The sequence below is a fragment of the Crassostrea angulata genome, chromosome 2, assembly GCF_025612915.1.
Source record: "Crassostrea angulata isolate pt1a10 chromosome 2, ASM2561291v2, whole genome shotgun sequence".
Classification (NCBI taxonomy): domain Eukaryota; kingdom Metazoa; phylum Mollusca; class Bivalvia; order Ostreida; family Ostreidae; genus Magallana; species Magallana angulata.
In genome coordinates this window covers 52,503,652-52,520,722 of record NC_069112.1, presented here as the reverse complement: position 1 = coordinate 52,520,722, position 17,071 = coordinate 52,503,652, and the positions used below count along the sequence as shown (strand labels likewise).

The 17,071-nt window shown below is 32.9% G+C and overlaps 2 protein-coding genes across 2 annotated transcripts; one reads left to right on the top strand and one right to left on the bottom strand.

The window, feature by feature from the left end:
* Positions 1-2,573: 2,573 nt before the first annotated feature.
* Positions 2,574-11,974, bottom strand: LOC128174470 (uncharacterized). The gene is made up of 2 exons (XM_052840019.1): positions 11,508-11,974; positions 2,574-2,749 (listed from the first exon to the last, which is right to left on the bottom strand). Exons 1-2 carry the CDS (start codon positions 11,959-11,961, stop codon positions 2,574-2,576), a joined length of 630 nt encoding a protein of 209 aa, XP_052695979.1. The 5' UTR covers positions 11,962-11,974.
* A 3,167-nt stretch (positions 11,975-15,141) lies between these two features.
* LOC128174469 (uncharacterized) lies at positions 15,142-17,071 on the top strand. The gene is made up of 3 exons (XM_052840018.1): positions 15,142-15,313; positions 16,228-16,340; positions 16,897-17,071. The coding sequence occupies exons 1-3, from the start codon at positions 15,230-15,232 to the stop codon at positions 17,069-17,071; spliced, it is 372 nt and encodes a 123-aa protein (XP_052695978.1). The 5' UTR covers positions 15,142-15,229.

The following is a 17,071-nucleotide window of genomic DNA, read 5'->3' as shown; positions in this document are numbered from 1 at the left end:
TTAACTTAAAATAAGTAAATCTTCACAAGGTCATTTCTACATTATGACTTCACTGTGGTGATATCCTTTTACACACGGATTTTCAATTAAGCATTGAACCATTATTTTTTTAAAGATATAGTCTCATAACTGCAGCGGTGTGTGCACACAAATTGAGTAACGCGCGCTAGCGGCGGTGTGTGCATACAAATTGAGTAACGCGCGCCAGCGCGTTACTCAATTTGTATGCACACACCGCTGCAGTTATGAGACTATATCTTTCAAAAAATAATGATTTAATGCATATATTTTCATTTTTTTTAAAAATGTTTGCCTTGTCTGCAAATGTGATTTATACGTCAAAATTTCTGTTTTATCCCAAGCGTAAGTTCAAATTAATGGAAGAGCCACTGTAACAGCCAAAGGCGTGAACTTTGATTCTCGCTTGTGACGTTGCATTTTACAGCGTTCAACGTTTGTGACGTCATTATAAAACTAGTCATTCTAACCTATAAGTACCCTATGTGTGTTACGGTCTTATAACTGCAGTGTCTTTTCACACACTTTACATGCAAAAATTATTTGGAATGTGAATATTATGAAAAAAATTATCTTCCACTTTTATTATTAAAAGTTCTTTATAAAATCGACAATCTTGAAGGCAGGGAATGCATGATACTGCATAAAGGCTTTTCTTAATAAAGCTATTGCCAAGCGAAAAAAAAATGATACGAAATGCAGTATAAATCATCGCAAGTATTCTATTATTGATTCTTATATGATTTCAGGTACATCAGAACTTTCTTGATAAGGTCATCCTTATAACATTTGCTTCTCTTGTTTGCAGACTGAATTCTGTGATATCCACCAATCAGTTTTGTTTTTACTTTTGGTAGCACATCAACAATGTTAAGTAACTCTTTCGAAACACCCATGTTGAAGGCTTTTGATTTGCACTACGATGCAATGAGTCCAATTCTGTTCTCACCTAAACTGTCATTTAGATTTCCAGGATGGTTTACTTTTGGAGTCTAAAATCCGTTGGCTTTAACCTTGACTATGTTTACAGCATTGGTCACTCTTGCTTCTTGTTTTGTCATGTCCTGAATATTTGTTGGCGTTCCCTCTATACGTTGAATTTGACTCTGGAGTTTTTGAGAAGTTATGTCCAAATATTTTGGGGGGTTTTTCACCGTTGCAGTCTGGTCGTACACAATATCTGCAGCCTCACAGAACAGAAAACGAGACGTCGGTTATAACACTAACACAAATTAACGCTCTCTGAAAACATTATCAGCCAGATCACAAAATTATTCTTGTGTATTTTTTTGCAATAAATCGGTGATATGAATTCATATTTCAATACATTTTCCCAGGTCAACAGTTTCTTATTAGAAACCCTTCACTTGGGAAGATGATTTCAATACTAGTAGTGCAAATAATTTTGTCGTAATGACATCAAATGCAAATGTCGAGAACAACAACACAGTTTATATATATATATATATATATATATATATATATATATATATATATATATATATATACACACACCAATCAACACTCTATCAGAGTTATATCTCTTCACCGCCATCTCGGGAGGGGGGGGGGCATATATTTCTCACAGTAGCCTTTATTGTTTAGATGTTCGTTACTTTGTTATTTGGCATTAAAAAATCGTACCGTTCTGTATTCCAATTGTTTAAGGATGGACCAATCTACACATTAACGAAAACAAAATAAATTCAGAAGGATTAAATCATCACAGAACGCCTAAATATATATACCTATAGATGGAAGTTGTTTTTTCCCTTGATCTTTAGGTGGACCCCACAAAGGGAAACAACTTTTGAAAAGTGTGAATTTAACTATTCAACTGTTTCAAATCCAGGTTGAGCTTTCAGGGTGATTATATGGTGTTCTGATGTACACTAAACTATTCAGAAATGCCATTGTAACGACACAAGGGAGAATTAAATGAAGGGAGAGAATCACAATATCAAAGATATTGATACATGTGTAATAGAATAAATATTTAAAAAAAAAATTAATAATCAAATAAATAATATACAGATTATCACAAATATCGTGGTATGTAACTTGAATTTCCTCATTTTCCTGTACCGAATCTAATTATTGTTTCCAGCATTATAAAGTACAGTTAAATATGGATGATTAGATATCATCATCTAAATAATTTTCAATATGATCATCTTCTTATTTTCTGCCCTTATCTAGTTCTTCTTAAAATCTTGAAAGGTTTAATCCTTTAAAGACATTTCCATGATACCGGACAATGCTTCCCTAGCGTCCTTACTTCGACCTTTGACTGTGCAGTGGCGCTTTAACCTTACCAACCCAGCTTTGTGAGGAGTTTCGGCCTTGGTGCTGCAATCTGGGTGATTTTTTGTTTTGTTGTTTGTTTTGTTTTTTTGGTGCAAGTCTCTTCCTTAGATTCAGACAGACTTGTGATATATAATGTTAACTTTACTTGTTTAGCCTTGATAAATTGGATCAACTTATCTGCGCAATTGTGATCAGGTAAAGAACAAGGAGTATCTTTCATGAATATGGTTATATTAGACATTGGATATTTAAGTTCCTCTAATTCCTTTAGTAACAGCTCCTGTGTGTTTATCTCCTTGGTCACATTTCATCAGTTTTATAGCTCCAAAGTCAATAATATCTATTGTGCAGATTAGGCATGCAGGTCTGACTGAGTCTCGATCGTCAGGATTTTCTCCCCATATCTGTTCTAGTATATCGTGATCTACAAAACAAAACCTACAGATAAAAGCATGTTCACGATTTATTCAAAGAATCTTTAACCATAACTATTCCTCTTGCTTTAACAAAATAATACTGTCATACCTTTAAGGACGTTTAAAGCTGCTTGGTCCGATTTTATATCAAATTTTATGCACGCTTTTAAACGATGGTTATGATTAGTATATCTATAATAATAGACTTTGCAGTAGTTTTTTTTAGTCAAATAAGCCAAATTTCAACGAAATAAAATACGTACAAAATTTGCTAACAAACAAACGACATAAAAAGGTAACTCGTTATTTCGCCTCATGTTAAATTTCACCCCTGACGACGAGACGGGTATGGTTACATGTATATTACGACTTTGACATCGCACTAAATAAAAGTCGAACTAATCAGACAAATTACAAATAAACATGTGTACGATGCACTTTGCTTTCTCGTTTGCCCAAAAAGAAATTATTTTTATTTACTTTGAATTTTCTAACTTTGAAAGGAGACTGATTCTGCTCGTGTAAATAGGAGAAAGACCATTACTTTCTACGATATATGGTTTGTATGGAAAAAAGTTGATACTGTAATAACAAAAAAATTGGACCAAGTAGCTTCAAGTGAGAGCTCGAGAGCGAAAATAATGAACGTTATGGCTAGAGCTAATGAAACTAGCTTTCAATATATTACATGTAATCATGACATAATTTAAAAAAAAAGAAAAATACGAAAGACATTGAGATTGAGTAGTTAACAAACTTGTCCAAACAAAATAAACGATAATGACATCCTTACATGTTTAATGCAGGTGTATTTTACGTAGATGACACGCTAGGATGTTAAGGAAGCATATGGAATCGAAGATACATGAAATTCCGCGAAATAACAAATCTTAGTCATTAAATACGTATTCAAATATTAAAATATCACAACGTAGACCAAAACCAAATAAAAAAAAATACAAGTGACATGTTTTTCATGATGGTGGTATTACGTAGATTTTACACTGATTGGCCGGAAGTGGAATGTCGTCTAAATTTTATGGTAGAGCAGATTCAAAATATAAGAAATCTTGGAGCTGAAATAAAGTATTTTGGTGTGATTTGTTAAGCATTAAAAAAAATACTGAAACATATGTTAACTTTATGAAATATTTGCGAAAAGCTACATGTAATTATGCTTTTATTTCTCGGCCAGGCTTTCCTCTGTCGTTGATTACGAAATAAACATCCGTCTAGAACAACACTACACCGTATATTTTAAAGTTCACATATTAAAGAACACGCATCAATAGTATGATCAATACTTACTTTGACAATTGCTGCTAAAATCACGTGTTATGAGTTGCTGTGATGCAACATACCGTTTTCGTTCAAACTGTTTATAAGTTAGGAAGGTTTTTAGAGAACTGGACGTCCAGTAACTATTTATTCGAGGAGAATATAGAATTCTAGCAGTTGTTTTTATATAACTGAAATGTTTATCCTTTTCTTAATATGTTTATTGTTATGTGGAAACTGTGGAGTGGTGTTGTTCTAATTCATTTTCTATTATGTAATATATGTAAGCTAATTATAGTTATCACGTGATAATGCAGTTAAGTTCTATCTGATTTTACATGCAGAGTTATATATCATCATGCTTTTATGAACTCTTTTAGCAATATATAATTAAAAGTATAATTAAAATGTTCCCTAATAAGGGGCCCACACAAGGCAAATGTATTTAAGAATGTTTGCACCTGAACTGAAATGTCAATGTCAATCATCCAAAAACATCTTGGATATAAAGATGGGGACCTAAGGTGTTCATTATTTATTCATTACCTATACCTATGTCACATCCCATTTTTGGAAATATTTGGCCCCTAAACAGAAACGATAATTTTCCTGAAATTAATTCTAAAATTTGGCATTGAAATTGATCTTTTGAAGAAATCAAACAAATATTTATAATTTGAGCTATTATTTAGTAATGATTTTCATACATTTTGAAGTTCAACACACGGTACAACATAGCGACTATAAAAGTTATTTCCAAGTCAAAGTTTCAAAAACCTTGCTTTAGTACTTGTTGCTTCAAATGCCAGTACATGATGAATACAACAGCAGATTTATAAATTGTTACAAAAATTTGAAGTAACCATATCATAACACAAATTAAAAAAAAAAATAGTAATGCCCTTTTTCCAAAACTTTGCATACAAATAGACTTAAATTTAATGTCTAATATAAAAGTAAAAAGAGAAGGGGGTCACATCTCGAAAAATTGAAATAAGCTAATTTTAGGCAAATATTGGAGCTAATTTCTTCTTGACTTATATGAAATATAAGCTGAATATGCCAAAATATATTGATAGAAATATTAATATAGTGTTCAAATATGTTTTCAGAACAACATAAATATATCGTAATACACAAACTATCTGGAATTTTAGTCTGTGTTGAAAATTGAGAGGCTAACGTAACAGTACCCTAAACTACTGAGTTATGAAAAGTGCTTATTTTCCTCTTGAAAACCTTCCGCCATAAAAAAAATAGTCCCTTACTAAACTCTGCAAATATATATTTTTCTTTTAACAATTTAATTCAATATTGTTTCATTGCCATTGTTAAATATAACAAGATATATGTGAGCCAATGCTCACTAGTGATACCCCTGCTCTGATGTGAATATGCAAAATAAGCAAAGTCGACAATTAACAGAAAGTTGGCGTCCGATTGGTACAAAAATATATCCCACAATAGGCATGCCTAAACAAATAGTGTTTTAAAAATTTCAAGCACCTGCAATCAATGGTTGCCGATATTTCTTTGACGTAATTTTTTTTGAAAATTTTGGCTAAAAGTAAACACAGTTGTCATTAAACAGGATGTTGACGTCTTATTAGTACAAACATTTATCCCACAATTTGACATGCCCAAACAAATAGTGTATTAAAATTTTAAGCATCTGCGATAAATAGTTGCTGAGAAATCTTTGAAGAAAATTTGTTTGAAAATTTTGGCTAAAAAAAAACACAGTTGTCATTAAACAGGATGCTGACGTCTGATTAGTACAAAAATATATCCACAATTTGACATGCCCAAACAAATAGTGTATTAAAATTTTAAGCATCTGCGATAAATAGTTGCTGAAAAATCGTTGAAGAAATTTGGCTAAAAATACACAAAGTCAGACACACAAGACTAAAACAGTATACCCCCTTCTCCTACGGAGCGGCGGTATAGATATACAAATCGAATTAATATATGATGCAGAGTTTTTAGACAAGAGGTGACATAAAAGAGTTACCCAAAGAGAGAGGAGCGAACCTCTTTAAATAATGGGCTATTGCGTACAATACATTACAAAATTGAAACGTAAGAATTACAAATTTTGTTCATAGGAGTTTATTCCCAAAAGACTGTAAAAGAACATACATGTATATGTACACAAGCAAATTTTATTAGGTATTATACATTTTCACTATGAGCCCATATTGGCAATATCCAAGAACATAAGCCCTTAACCAAGAGGGTAATGGATTTCTCATAAATGCAGAGGCAGAAGGGGAGAAAATGATTGTTTAAGATTAAATTAAATACATGTTCACTTTATTGCCATATTGTCATCGCCATAGTACCAGAACCCCTGTCCCATAGGTGTTCAATATATTAATAATATATTTTATATGGTAAAATTTGGAAAGGTAAGAATTTAAATCTACAGAGTATAAAGTTTGCCCATTGCCGCGAGATAATGGAAGACGATTTGTAAGAGCCATCAACAAACACAGTTTCATTGAAATCCCATTCAGTGACAAATCTTTGTTATTTTCCATGCCTATGATATTAAAAAAAACTTTATTTACATCACACATTTGCATGTTTCTTGGCTCTTTGTTGAAAATTCCTGTCATAAGTTGACAACGGAAATATCCGGTTATTGAAATGGTGAAAATGGCGGGTGAGCGGGCGGCTGCCAAAAGGGTACCGTACCCTTATTGTACGGATAACTCCTCCAACAGTTTTCAAGATAGGTTCTTTTGCAAATCAATTGTACATACATATACATCAGATTTCTGATCATATATGGAAAAACATTCAGCTTTTGAACTTATTAAAATATTGCATATATGGTACCCTAATTGTACGGATAACTCCTCCTACAGTTTTCATATAGGAAGTTGTTCTTTTGCATTTTAATTGAGCATATATTAACAATGTGCACATTGCTAGCATGATGATTTCTGATAATTTATGGAAAAAATGCCAGCTTTTGAACTTGGTCATTTTTTGGCAAAATATTGCATATAGGATACCTTATTGTTCGGATAACTCCTCCTTCAGTTTTCAATATAGGAAATTGGTCTTCTGCAGCTCAATTGTACATATATTAGCAATGTGCATATTGCTAGCATTTTGATTTCTGATTTTAAAAAAAATACCAGCTTTTGAACTTAGTAATTTTTTGGCAAAATATTGCATATGGGTACTCCATTTCTCTGAATACGGTAAATAGTGTTTATCAATTTAGCGCTGACATAGATTATGAATACATTTCACATAAAAGAAAACGCGGTTTGTTGTCACATTGACAGCTTTTCACTTGTCTTCAGTTCCTACATGGAATGCAGATATTGCAGATCTCTTACTGTTAAATGTTCTATACTCATAGGCTTTTGCATATAACTCAGCCAAAAAATCAGCTACATGATTCACAGAAGTTTGAAATTGATCAATTTCTTTTGATTGACACAAGCTATCCCACTGTCTTCAGCAGCTGTTATAAGATGTCCGAGTTTCTTGTCTCCAACCTGCAACCAGAAGCTAGGAAGTTTGCTCCAAAACTACTGCTGCTTGTTTTCGTCTTCTGAAACCTTCATAGCCACTTGCTATAAGGTTAGACTGTTGGCTAGTGAATGCACTACTCCCTCTGGTAATAGTAGGTTTTTCATGGGAGGTAAAAGAATTTGGTTGTCTGTAGACAAAGTCAGAGGTAGTGGGTAGTATGGTTGAGTGATTATCCTGTCAATTTGTTTACTTCTCTTTCAGAACTTTGGACAACACCTGGTTATTAAGCAAAATAGAGGGAAAACATACCCCCTTTTGTTGTTCCAGGATATCTGGATTGCATTTATTCCCATCGCATATGGATCTGGACGCCAACTCATGTAATTGTTTTAGTTGTTCGTTCTGCCTGTCTGTAAAATATTTATTTTTAGTGTCCCCTACATCTTATTTATTTGTTTGAAAATTCCCTTGTTCAGCATCCAGTTGCTTGTATTCCCTTTTTGACGACTCTCCAAGCCTGCTTGAACATTTTGTATTCCGGGCAAATGTTCTACAGTAATCATGATAAACACTGTGGCTAAATCTGCTTCTGAAGACATTCCAATTTGTTTTCCATTCCAATGCTCTAGTTGCTGTAGTCACCGGTTTATCTTCCCTCTGGAAGTCTGGGCCAGTATTATCATTTGTTGATTTCCTTAACATGCATTTTGTTGGAACCATTTAAAGCTCCCTCACATACAGTGAGACTAAGATGACAACTTCTTCTGTAGCATAAAGTGTTCCTATATTTCTTGATAGCTCTTGAATTGACATTTCATTTTGTTTATCACGTAATTACTTTTTCTGTTTATACTATCTACTTTAGTTGCTGACAGAAATATCTACATTTCCACTTAATTAATTGTTTAGACCTAAAGATTCTAGGTGCTGACATGGGATTAGGATTGATTTTTTCTAGTTTAATCACTACCCTAAATTGTGAAGCAACCATAACAGTGCGTCTCTGTCTTTTGAGAGCCCTTGTGATTGATTTAGCAACAAAACTAAATCAGAAGGCGGACCCCTATGCCTCTCAATAGCGGAATTTTGGTTTCATTTTTTTGTGAAATATCTCGGAACTGATGCCAGCCCAATGGCCGTCCTTTGTACCGACACCTTAGCTACTTTCTGTGATCTTTCAATATTGGAATGCAAAATTATGCATTTAAATCTACTTTGCATTACCAATCCTGTCTCCGTATCAGGTTTTACACCACCTGAAACCCTTTCATTTTGTAGCGATTGTACACTACAAATTGGTTTACAGCTTTCAGATTGAATATTGTTCTCATTCCCCCATCTTTTTAGGGGCGTATAAATAAATGAATGACAATTTGTTTTTTTCTGAACAATCTCCACTCTGAGTTCTAGGAATCGGTTGTGAATTGAATTATTTTTTGTAACTTGAAATACTCTCCTTTTTTCTTATCATTTCCTAATTTTCCAGAAATGGTTCTAATCTTCCCCCTAAGATTATTTAGTCTTGACAAATTTCTTTGAACATGAGAAGTGTCACTGAGGCATGCATATTGTTCAGACTTGATATTTTTGTTTTTTGTTCCATAACAAGAAGAATACCATTGGCAATATCCATACTTGTTTTCCCCTGATACTGGTTGTTTTGGATTCTTGTAGTTTGACTGCATTGGTTCTCTACTACTTTGGTTGCCTTGTTTCGACATTCATGTAGACTGTCTACCCCCATGTCTTTGACATTGTACCTTTATGTAATGCTATTTTTACTAAAAGTAAGAAAATCCGATGCAAGATATAAAAGTAAACGTTCGGTAGGGGTACACTGTTAACTTTAAATTCCCTATATTTTCGTTCTGTCCCCTAGTCCCCCCCCCCCCCCCCACAACTATATAAAGCGATCAACATATTTGAGAGCATTTATGTACATTTTCTTTCTTTAATACTAAATAGTTATTTTAAAAAGAGGATGATTTTACGCTGTAATACTTTCTTATGAAAGTAGTTACGGCATTTCATTTTTGTACGAGTATTTAACGTTTAGCGATACATTTCTATAAAAAAAAAATGTATGATCAACCAAATTTTCAGCGTCAATCAAAGAATTATAAGCAAGATACAGAGCTCACAAGTTTGCTAGATTTTTAATTTGGTATTTCCTATTCAGCATCTAAAATGTAAAAAAAAAAATCTAGTCTTATATCTGTGTACAAAGCTCTCTATCTTACTTATACTTTGAAGCTTAACACTCAAATATGGTTAGTAAATAGAAATTGTAAACAATTAAGCAGAAGAGATATGCACTAAAACAATAAGCACAATTTATTTTTCAGAATGAATCATACATATAAACTCGAAAAAATGCTGAGCATCTCAACAAAACACAGTGCATTAGTCAACCATTTCGCAAAAGATCATACCGAATTACCAATAGAATGAATTGTATTTTGGTACTTTGTTAATACATCAGATTTGGCTTATTTGCAAAGGTATACAGTCAACTGTCTTAATTACTGAAGTCTATGTTTGATTCGTGGCGTAACAATTACAAAATACAGGCAATAGTTCCCCAGATTACAAAGCACAAATAATATGAAAATGAACGAAAATCCAAACGAGCTAACATAACTCAACCGTCAAATGTGAAAACTGTCAACGCACTGAAATATTTAACCTCAGTTTACTTCACAAAATCGGCACCAATGTATCTTGCATGTTTCAAAGATTCCCTTTGCACGCGAACTGTTGCAAAACATTTGTCAGGTCGACCCGTTTATCATTAAGCATGGCTCCTTTAATCAAAGAACTTACTTTTACACCGTCCCGTTTTAAAAGTATTGAATACTGAACACGAAGTTATAATGTGATCGAAACACTGATTTCCGTTATTATTATTTACGTAATAACTCAGATTTGAAGAAGAACTAGCCCATAAATTTTGCTATTTATATTTTCCTTTCCAAAAGAAATATTTATGCTAAATTACGTTGAATTTGACTCAGTAGTTCTCAAGAAGAAAATTTTTAATAATGCACCCCCTTTTTCTACATTTTCGAGGATTTCTTCGTTTGTAATAAAGATCGGTCTTTGATTTCTGCAATATTATATTCTCCTCACTAATAGGATGCTTTGTCGTAAATTTGGTTGAAATTGGTCAAGCGGTTGTAGAGAAGAAATTCAAAATGTAAAAAGTTTATAAACGGACAGACGGACAAAATGTGATCAGAATTGCTCACTTGAGCTTTAGGCTCAGGTGAGCTAAAAACTAACGGCAAAACAAATCTATCAAATCCGATTTAAACTTTATCTAAAAAGAAGGACGTTTGCTCGAGAGCAAAGCCAGCAGAGGGAGGAAGTTTTATTAATATTTCGATCTCGATCGGGAGTATATATAAGATTCTTGCACCGATTCCTACGGGTCACCCACCAAGTCATTAAGATTGCAATTATGCACAAAGTGCCCTAAAAACACACATAACGTGTCAGGAAGATTGACAACGTGCCTTTATTATCCTTTTAATTACTTGAACCGAACATAATTAAAAACTTAAGGCAAAACAAGTCGATTGAATCCGATTTAAACATTATCTGAAAAAAAGGACATCTGCTCGAGAGCAGCGGAAGAAGGAAGTGTAAGTAATCTCGATCTTCATCACTTTAAAGGGCTTGCGAATCGAGGAAACGCGGATGTATACATCATCATATCTATCTTACTTCAGTTAACGAAATAAAATTCAATATGTTATGCTTTTCAGTGACAGCACTTTGACCATGTTTTTTTTAATCTCTCATAAAGGTAAGCTAGAGACCGCAGATATATAGGCACGTACAATATTGACAAAAAATATACATGCCTTATTGGACACGTTTAGGCTTATAAAATTGCCAAATCTTTTTGGTCTTGTTCTTGTTTCCTTAAAAGAAAATAGGATCTATTCCAGAAATATGCTAGTATTTTTAAATCAAATCAGCCATGCTTACCGATAGAGCGCAGATCTTTCAGGATACGTTTATCTTCCTCTTCTCTGCTTCTGTCATTTCCGTTCCTTATGTCGGTGTATGTTTTCAAAAGATCGTGCTCATCACTATTTGATAGTTTCAGCTCCTTTAATAATTTTTCCCAGACTTTCTTAGAGTACGCCTTGACCTCACATCTTTCATGTTGCATTAGATTCCATAATCCTGTTGAGTTTGCAAAGTGGTCTTCATCTTTTATGATATGATTGTGTTTGTTGTGGTCTTTATCGCAAGATTTTCGACGAATATTGTACAAACTAGTTACATATATTTTCAACATTACATGTCTAAAGTCGTCCAAAAACTTTCGCAAATCATAAGTGCAATTGTGTTCAATACTAGAGCATGGGGAATTGCTAAGATACACAGTTATATGCAGCTCTGTTGAAAGGGCTGTTTCCTTCAAATCATCTATCATCAGCTTTTCTGCGTGTTTATTTCCTTCGCTCTTTGGGATGTTCGTTTTTTTTATAAGAGTATTTTTATCATGAAGCTTGCAGAATAAGTAAGTTGTTTTGGCATAACTCCATCCAAATCTGTGATGCAGAACTGTTTGATACATTTTCTTTATCTTTTCCTCGTCATCTGTATTAAAGATAATATGAATGCTAATAGAAAATTTGATACCTAGCAAAGTTTGCATATTCATTTTCCTTTTATAAAAGAGACGCTTTGCAGGCTAAAAAAAAATTCATAATATATTTTGATTCATAAAATATTTTGGCAGGGGAAATTCTGCATTTTTCGGTAAATTATAATACAATGTAATATATAAGTACATCAATAAAAAATACGAAAACTCCAAGTAAAAGTAAAAGTCTATTGAGCTGCATTAATGTAGCCCTTTCCGATTGTTTATAAAAGTATCTGATGTTTACTGGAGAGGGCTACAATTCCATATGATCTCAATAATTGTGCAAACTTGTTTTTTAATGCGACTGACTTCACTCTAAATAGATCGTTTTTATATTAGACTTCCTATAGATAACATTATTTTTTTATAATTCGAGTTGTTCAAACTAACCGTATATAAATTAAAACTAAATAAAACACATATAATAGTTCTGGCTAATAGATAGATTATAAACATCTGATTTGATTTTCTGAAAATCGATGAACAGCTTATCAATAACACGATTCTGATGTGCTGATAATTCGTTTATAACTGTTCATTTATCTTTTTTTTTTTAACACACTCATCCAGTTGATGTAAGATGTACATGCACATTAATTCTTATTACTAGCTTTTTATATATCGCTTAAAATATTACTTTCGTAACACGGTTTGAAATATTATAACATGGATTCATTCTTATGCTCTTGTACTTTTGCCAAAATTGGTAATAAACTACCTACCATTTTGAATCGCACATGTTTACAAATTGCTCATCAACATTATACGATATGATTTCATACTGACTGCACCAGCATTATAATAGCATTATTACATAAGTTCAGTAATGAGAGAGAGCGAGGGAGAGAGAGAGGTGTGCACTTTTAAGGTCAGGTCGGGTAATATAAAGGGGTGCAAGTAAACTATTTCATATCAAGGGTTAGGTACTAATAATTTTAATAATTTTAAATCAAACCGAAAAGCTGTTCCAAAGCTGTATTTGAATTTGTGCAATATCTAAATTCATGTCGAAACATTATGAAGTTTTGATTAAGATTGATAAATTCCATTGTCTGTCAAATTGTAAAAAATACTCAATTTTAGTCATTTTGAGAGCACATTAAACTAACTAAAATATCATTATCATTTTAGCTGGTACGTGATTTAGGATTAACATAATGATGTTCTTATTGATGACAATTTACCCAAACACTAATATCCTGCGAAAATGAAAGATGGAAATGATAAAGAGAAAAACCTGAACTTTAAGAACAGAATAACTAATGTTTGAGAGAGAGAAGAGAAGCAGAACTAAGATGTCATACAAAAAACACATAGACATCATATATAAAATAGCAATTTCAAAAAGTCTCATATATGGGAAGACCTTCAGTCCCCTTGGAAAATTCTAATTTATTTAATTCATAATTCACATAGTAAAATGTCTTGGCCCCTGGCGACTAAATATAAAGTTACCCTTTTGAACCCCCTACCCCAGGATAATAATTAAATATCCATGCAGTGCTATAGAATATACAGTCATTGGGTGCAGACATTAAATCATATTGCCAAAAATGCTTCATATCTTATTCAAATATTATGAGAAAAAATTGTAACTTCAGGGGCTTGACACCCAACTCTTCAAATAATTTTGTACAATAAGCTCCAGTTTATTTTTCTCCTATTCCTAAAAAATAAGAAATCGCTAACTTCGCGAATGCGGTAAACCAAGAAAAATGATACACAACGGTTTTTGTTGATTCATAATTACGACAGAGGAAATACGGGAGATTCATCGTAACCATTTTGTCTCTTGTATAATAAATCAAACAGAAACGCTATGTTTAATTAACCATTTACATAGCTAAAACATATCTTAAAGTTAAATCGGATTAGGTGATAAAATGACATCGCGCCTCTATAAGAAGAGTAATTGCTCAAAGAGTTACCACCCCTTTTGGGATCACTTGTGCATTTGAAATAATGATTTGACTGACCTTCCAGTGTGAGAAATTACAAGTGCAAGACGGATATAAATATTATTAAACTTGCTATAATTTTGTTTCTTTTTACGAATACTTAATGAAAACCGATGCTCATTTGTTGAGAGATGAAGATTTACTTTGTAATTGCCTGATATTAATCTGCATATATGTAAATGTACAAAAATACACTATTTTAGGAACAAGTAGCCAGTTTTCTAATTAATTTTGTAACGTGCAAGGGGGTTGCTGCCTGTGTTCCCCCACGGGCCCGTACCCGAGATAGAATAGGATAGCCCTGATTGCTGCCAATATTTACAAGTGCAGACTTTAATCACCGCTCCTGCACATATATAGGGATTCAACGTTACGCAGGTAAGAATGACCGCACACCTACGCAACGCAACAGGAACCATTGTTAACGCAAGCAGGGATGACCGTAAATTTGCGCCAACAACGCAACCTAACGCAAGCAGAACGTGCCACACACTTGCGGTAGAAAGGCCAGAACACCAGCAGGGATGACCACATACTAGTGCTCCGCCGCTACCACCACCATTATAAGCAGAGATGATCGCACACTTGTATTAATGCGATACAGAGCAGGGATGACCGCCCAATCTGTATCGTAGGTTAAATCACACGAAGATGTCCACACACTCAATCTAGCCGTACCTGTCCAAGTTTGACACACACACACACACACACAGATATATATATATATATATATATATATATATATATATATATATATATATATATATATATATATATATATATATATATATATAGTCCAGGTGCGGCACGTGTCCTTTCCTAAAGACAGGAGATTCTATTTCTTTTAAATGTGGCAAGACTTTTTATGTTAATGAAAATGCATCCATTACTATCTAATAAAGAAATATTTGAGTTATATGTTCTTAGCAGGGGGTATCATTTGTGAGCTTGATCATAGTACCTCTAGTTTTAAATTGAATTTAATTAATCTTTTAGAACTTTAACTGTTGTTAAATTCATCAAAATTTTCCAATTCAGGAGTACCAAGATGCATTAGAATAGATGCTGGAACAGAAAATGGTCACATTGAAGACATGCAGAAGGCTTTTCGTTGGAATGATGATGATGCTATGGCTGGAGATAAAAGTGTGATCATTGGAAGTTCCACATCAAACCAGGTAAATATTCTGCCATTACAATAATATACGTACAGTCATAAAGTGTACATGTATATTCTAAATTATTAAAAACCATAACCCCGGCATGGCCTGTACCATTAATGGGGCATCCCTACTTTTGGATTTCATTATTATTTATAGTAAAATCTTTATAATCATTATTCTTTTCCAAGTTTCTTATTTTTGGTGTGTTTATTTTTTATCGAGGCCAAGGATAACAAGATTGATGCATTTTTCCTTTACTGCATCTTCTCTTTACATGAATTATTGTTATATGGATTGTCAAATCTTGGAATATTTGAGAATTGCTGATCAGCAAATGTAGCCAATGGGCCTCTTGTTAGTCATGTTCTGCTAGAAGCAGAGTCCAGAGGCTGTAGGCATGCACTTGCCAATGTTAATACTGCATTTGTATGAATAGCATAACTTGAAAAGCAAACAAAAAATCAAACAGTGTCACAGTAAAAGCTTCTGCTATACCAAATAGTTAAACATGTAAAACAAAGAGCCATGCTTTGTCAAATGTATTGGTTTTATAGTCACTGTCAATGAATAAATTTAGCATTGAGGGAGTGTGTTTTTTTAGTTGTCTTTATTATTATACATGTATACGTGTTCCAAAAACAAGGCTTATATGCATTTTTATTAATTTATTTTTATATTTTTATTAGAATTGTGCAGTTTTGAAAATTTGACTTCTTTTGTACATGTATTGCATGTGCTGGAAAAATTGTCACATTGCAACTCCGTTGACAATAGAATTTCCCTAAACATGTGTACTATTGCATTTTTTCATGGATATCTGGTTCCTTTATTATTTGGGAATTTTATATTTACATGTATTGTCAGGAATATATATATTGTATTGTTCTATTGATAGTTATATTATGCAGTGAACCTTTTTTTTAATATAGAGAATAGAGCGATGGTGGAGATCACTTCGTCAATTGGGTGTTGGATATTGGATATACTTTTTCAAAGATTTAGAGATGCAGGGATATTTCACATGTGGAAACCCCATGCATATGTAAGTTAATTTATTTTGGGATTTCCATTAATCTTCCAGAAAATATTCTACATGCAATATATTAGATTAGGATAAAGTTTCCTCAAATGATTTTGTATAAGTTAGGCCTTTGAAATGATAACCAGGCTTTCTAAGGGGTGATTATATGTTTGAAGATCACTTGTGTATTCTACTCTTGACTTTTAAAACCCACAACACATCATATACCGGTATATCAAAATTGTAATATATTTTGATCAATTAAATCTTTATCATCAACCCAAACATAGTCACGCCAAATGAAAGATTTAGCCACCAAAAATAGTTATATTTTTTTCCTGTGCCATATTAAGCTAGATTACTGTAGATTCCCAATTAAACGCGAGGAATTAATATCTTCATAAAATGTGTTTAAAGAGATGATAGTTATGCTTATTTAAAGTTGGCTGTGTATTGCTATATAATCTATTTAAAAAGAAAATAAATAAAACACCTGTTCCTTGTTTGTTTTTTTAGAAGAAAACAATATTTTAACAATGTGAATAGAAGTTGAAATTTATATTTTTCTTTTATGCAGAGAATGTTTAAGATTTTGCCTTATGGCCATATTACAAAGGGATTTGGATCACATCAGAAATGATTGGAATACTCACAATATCAGACATCAATCAAAAAATGTTGTAGAATGTCCCTCAGGAAAGCCAGATATCATGTTCGTCAATCCAGAGCTTTATGGTAAAACAATGTTATAA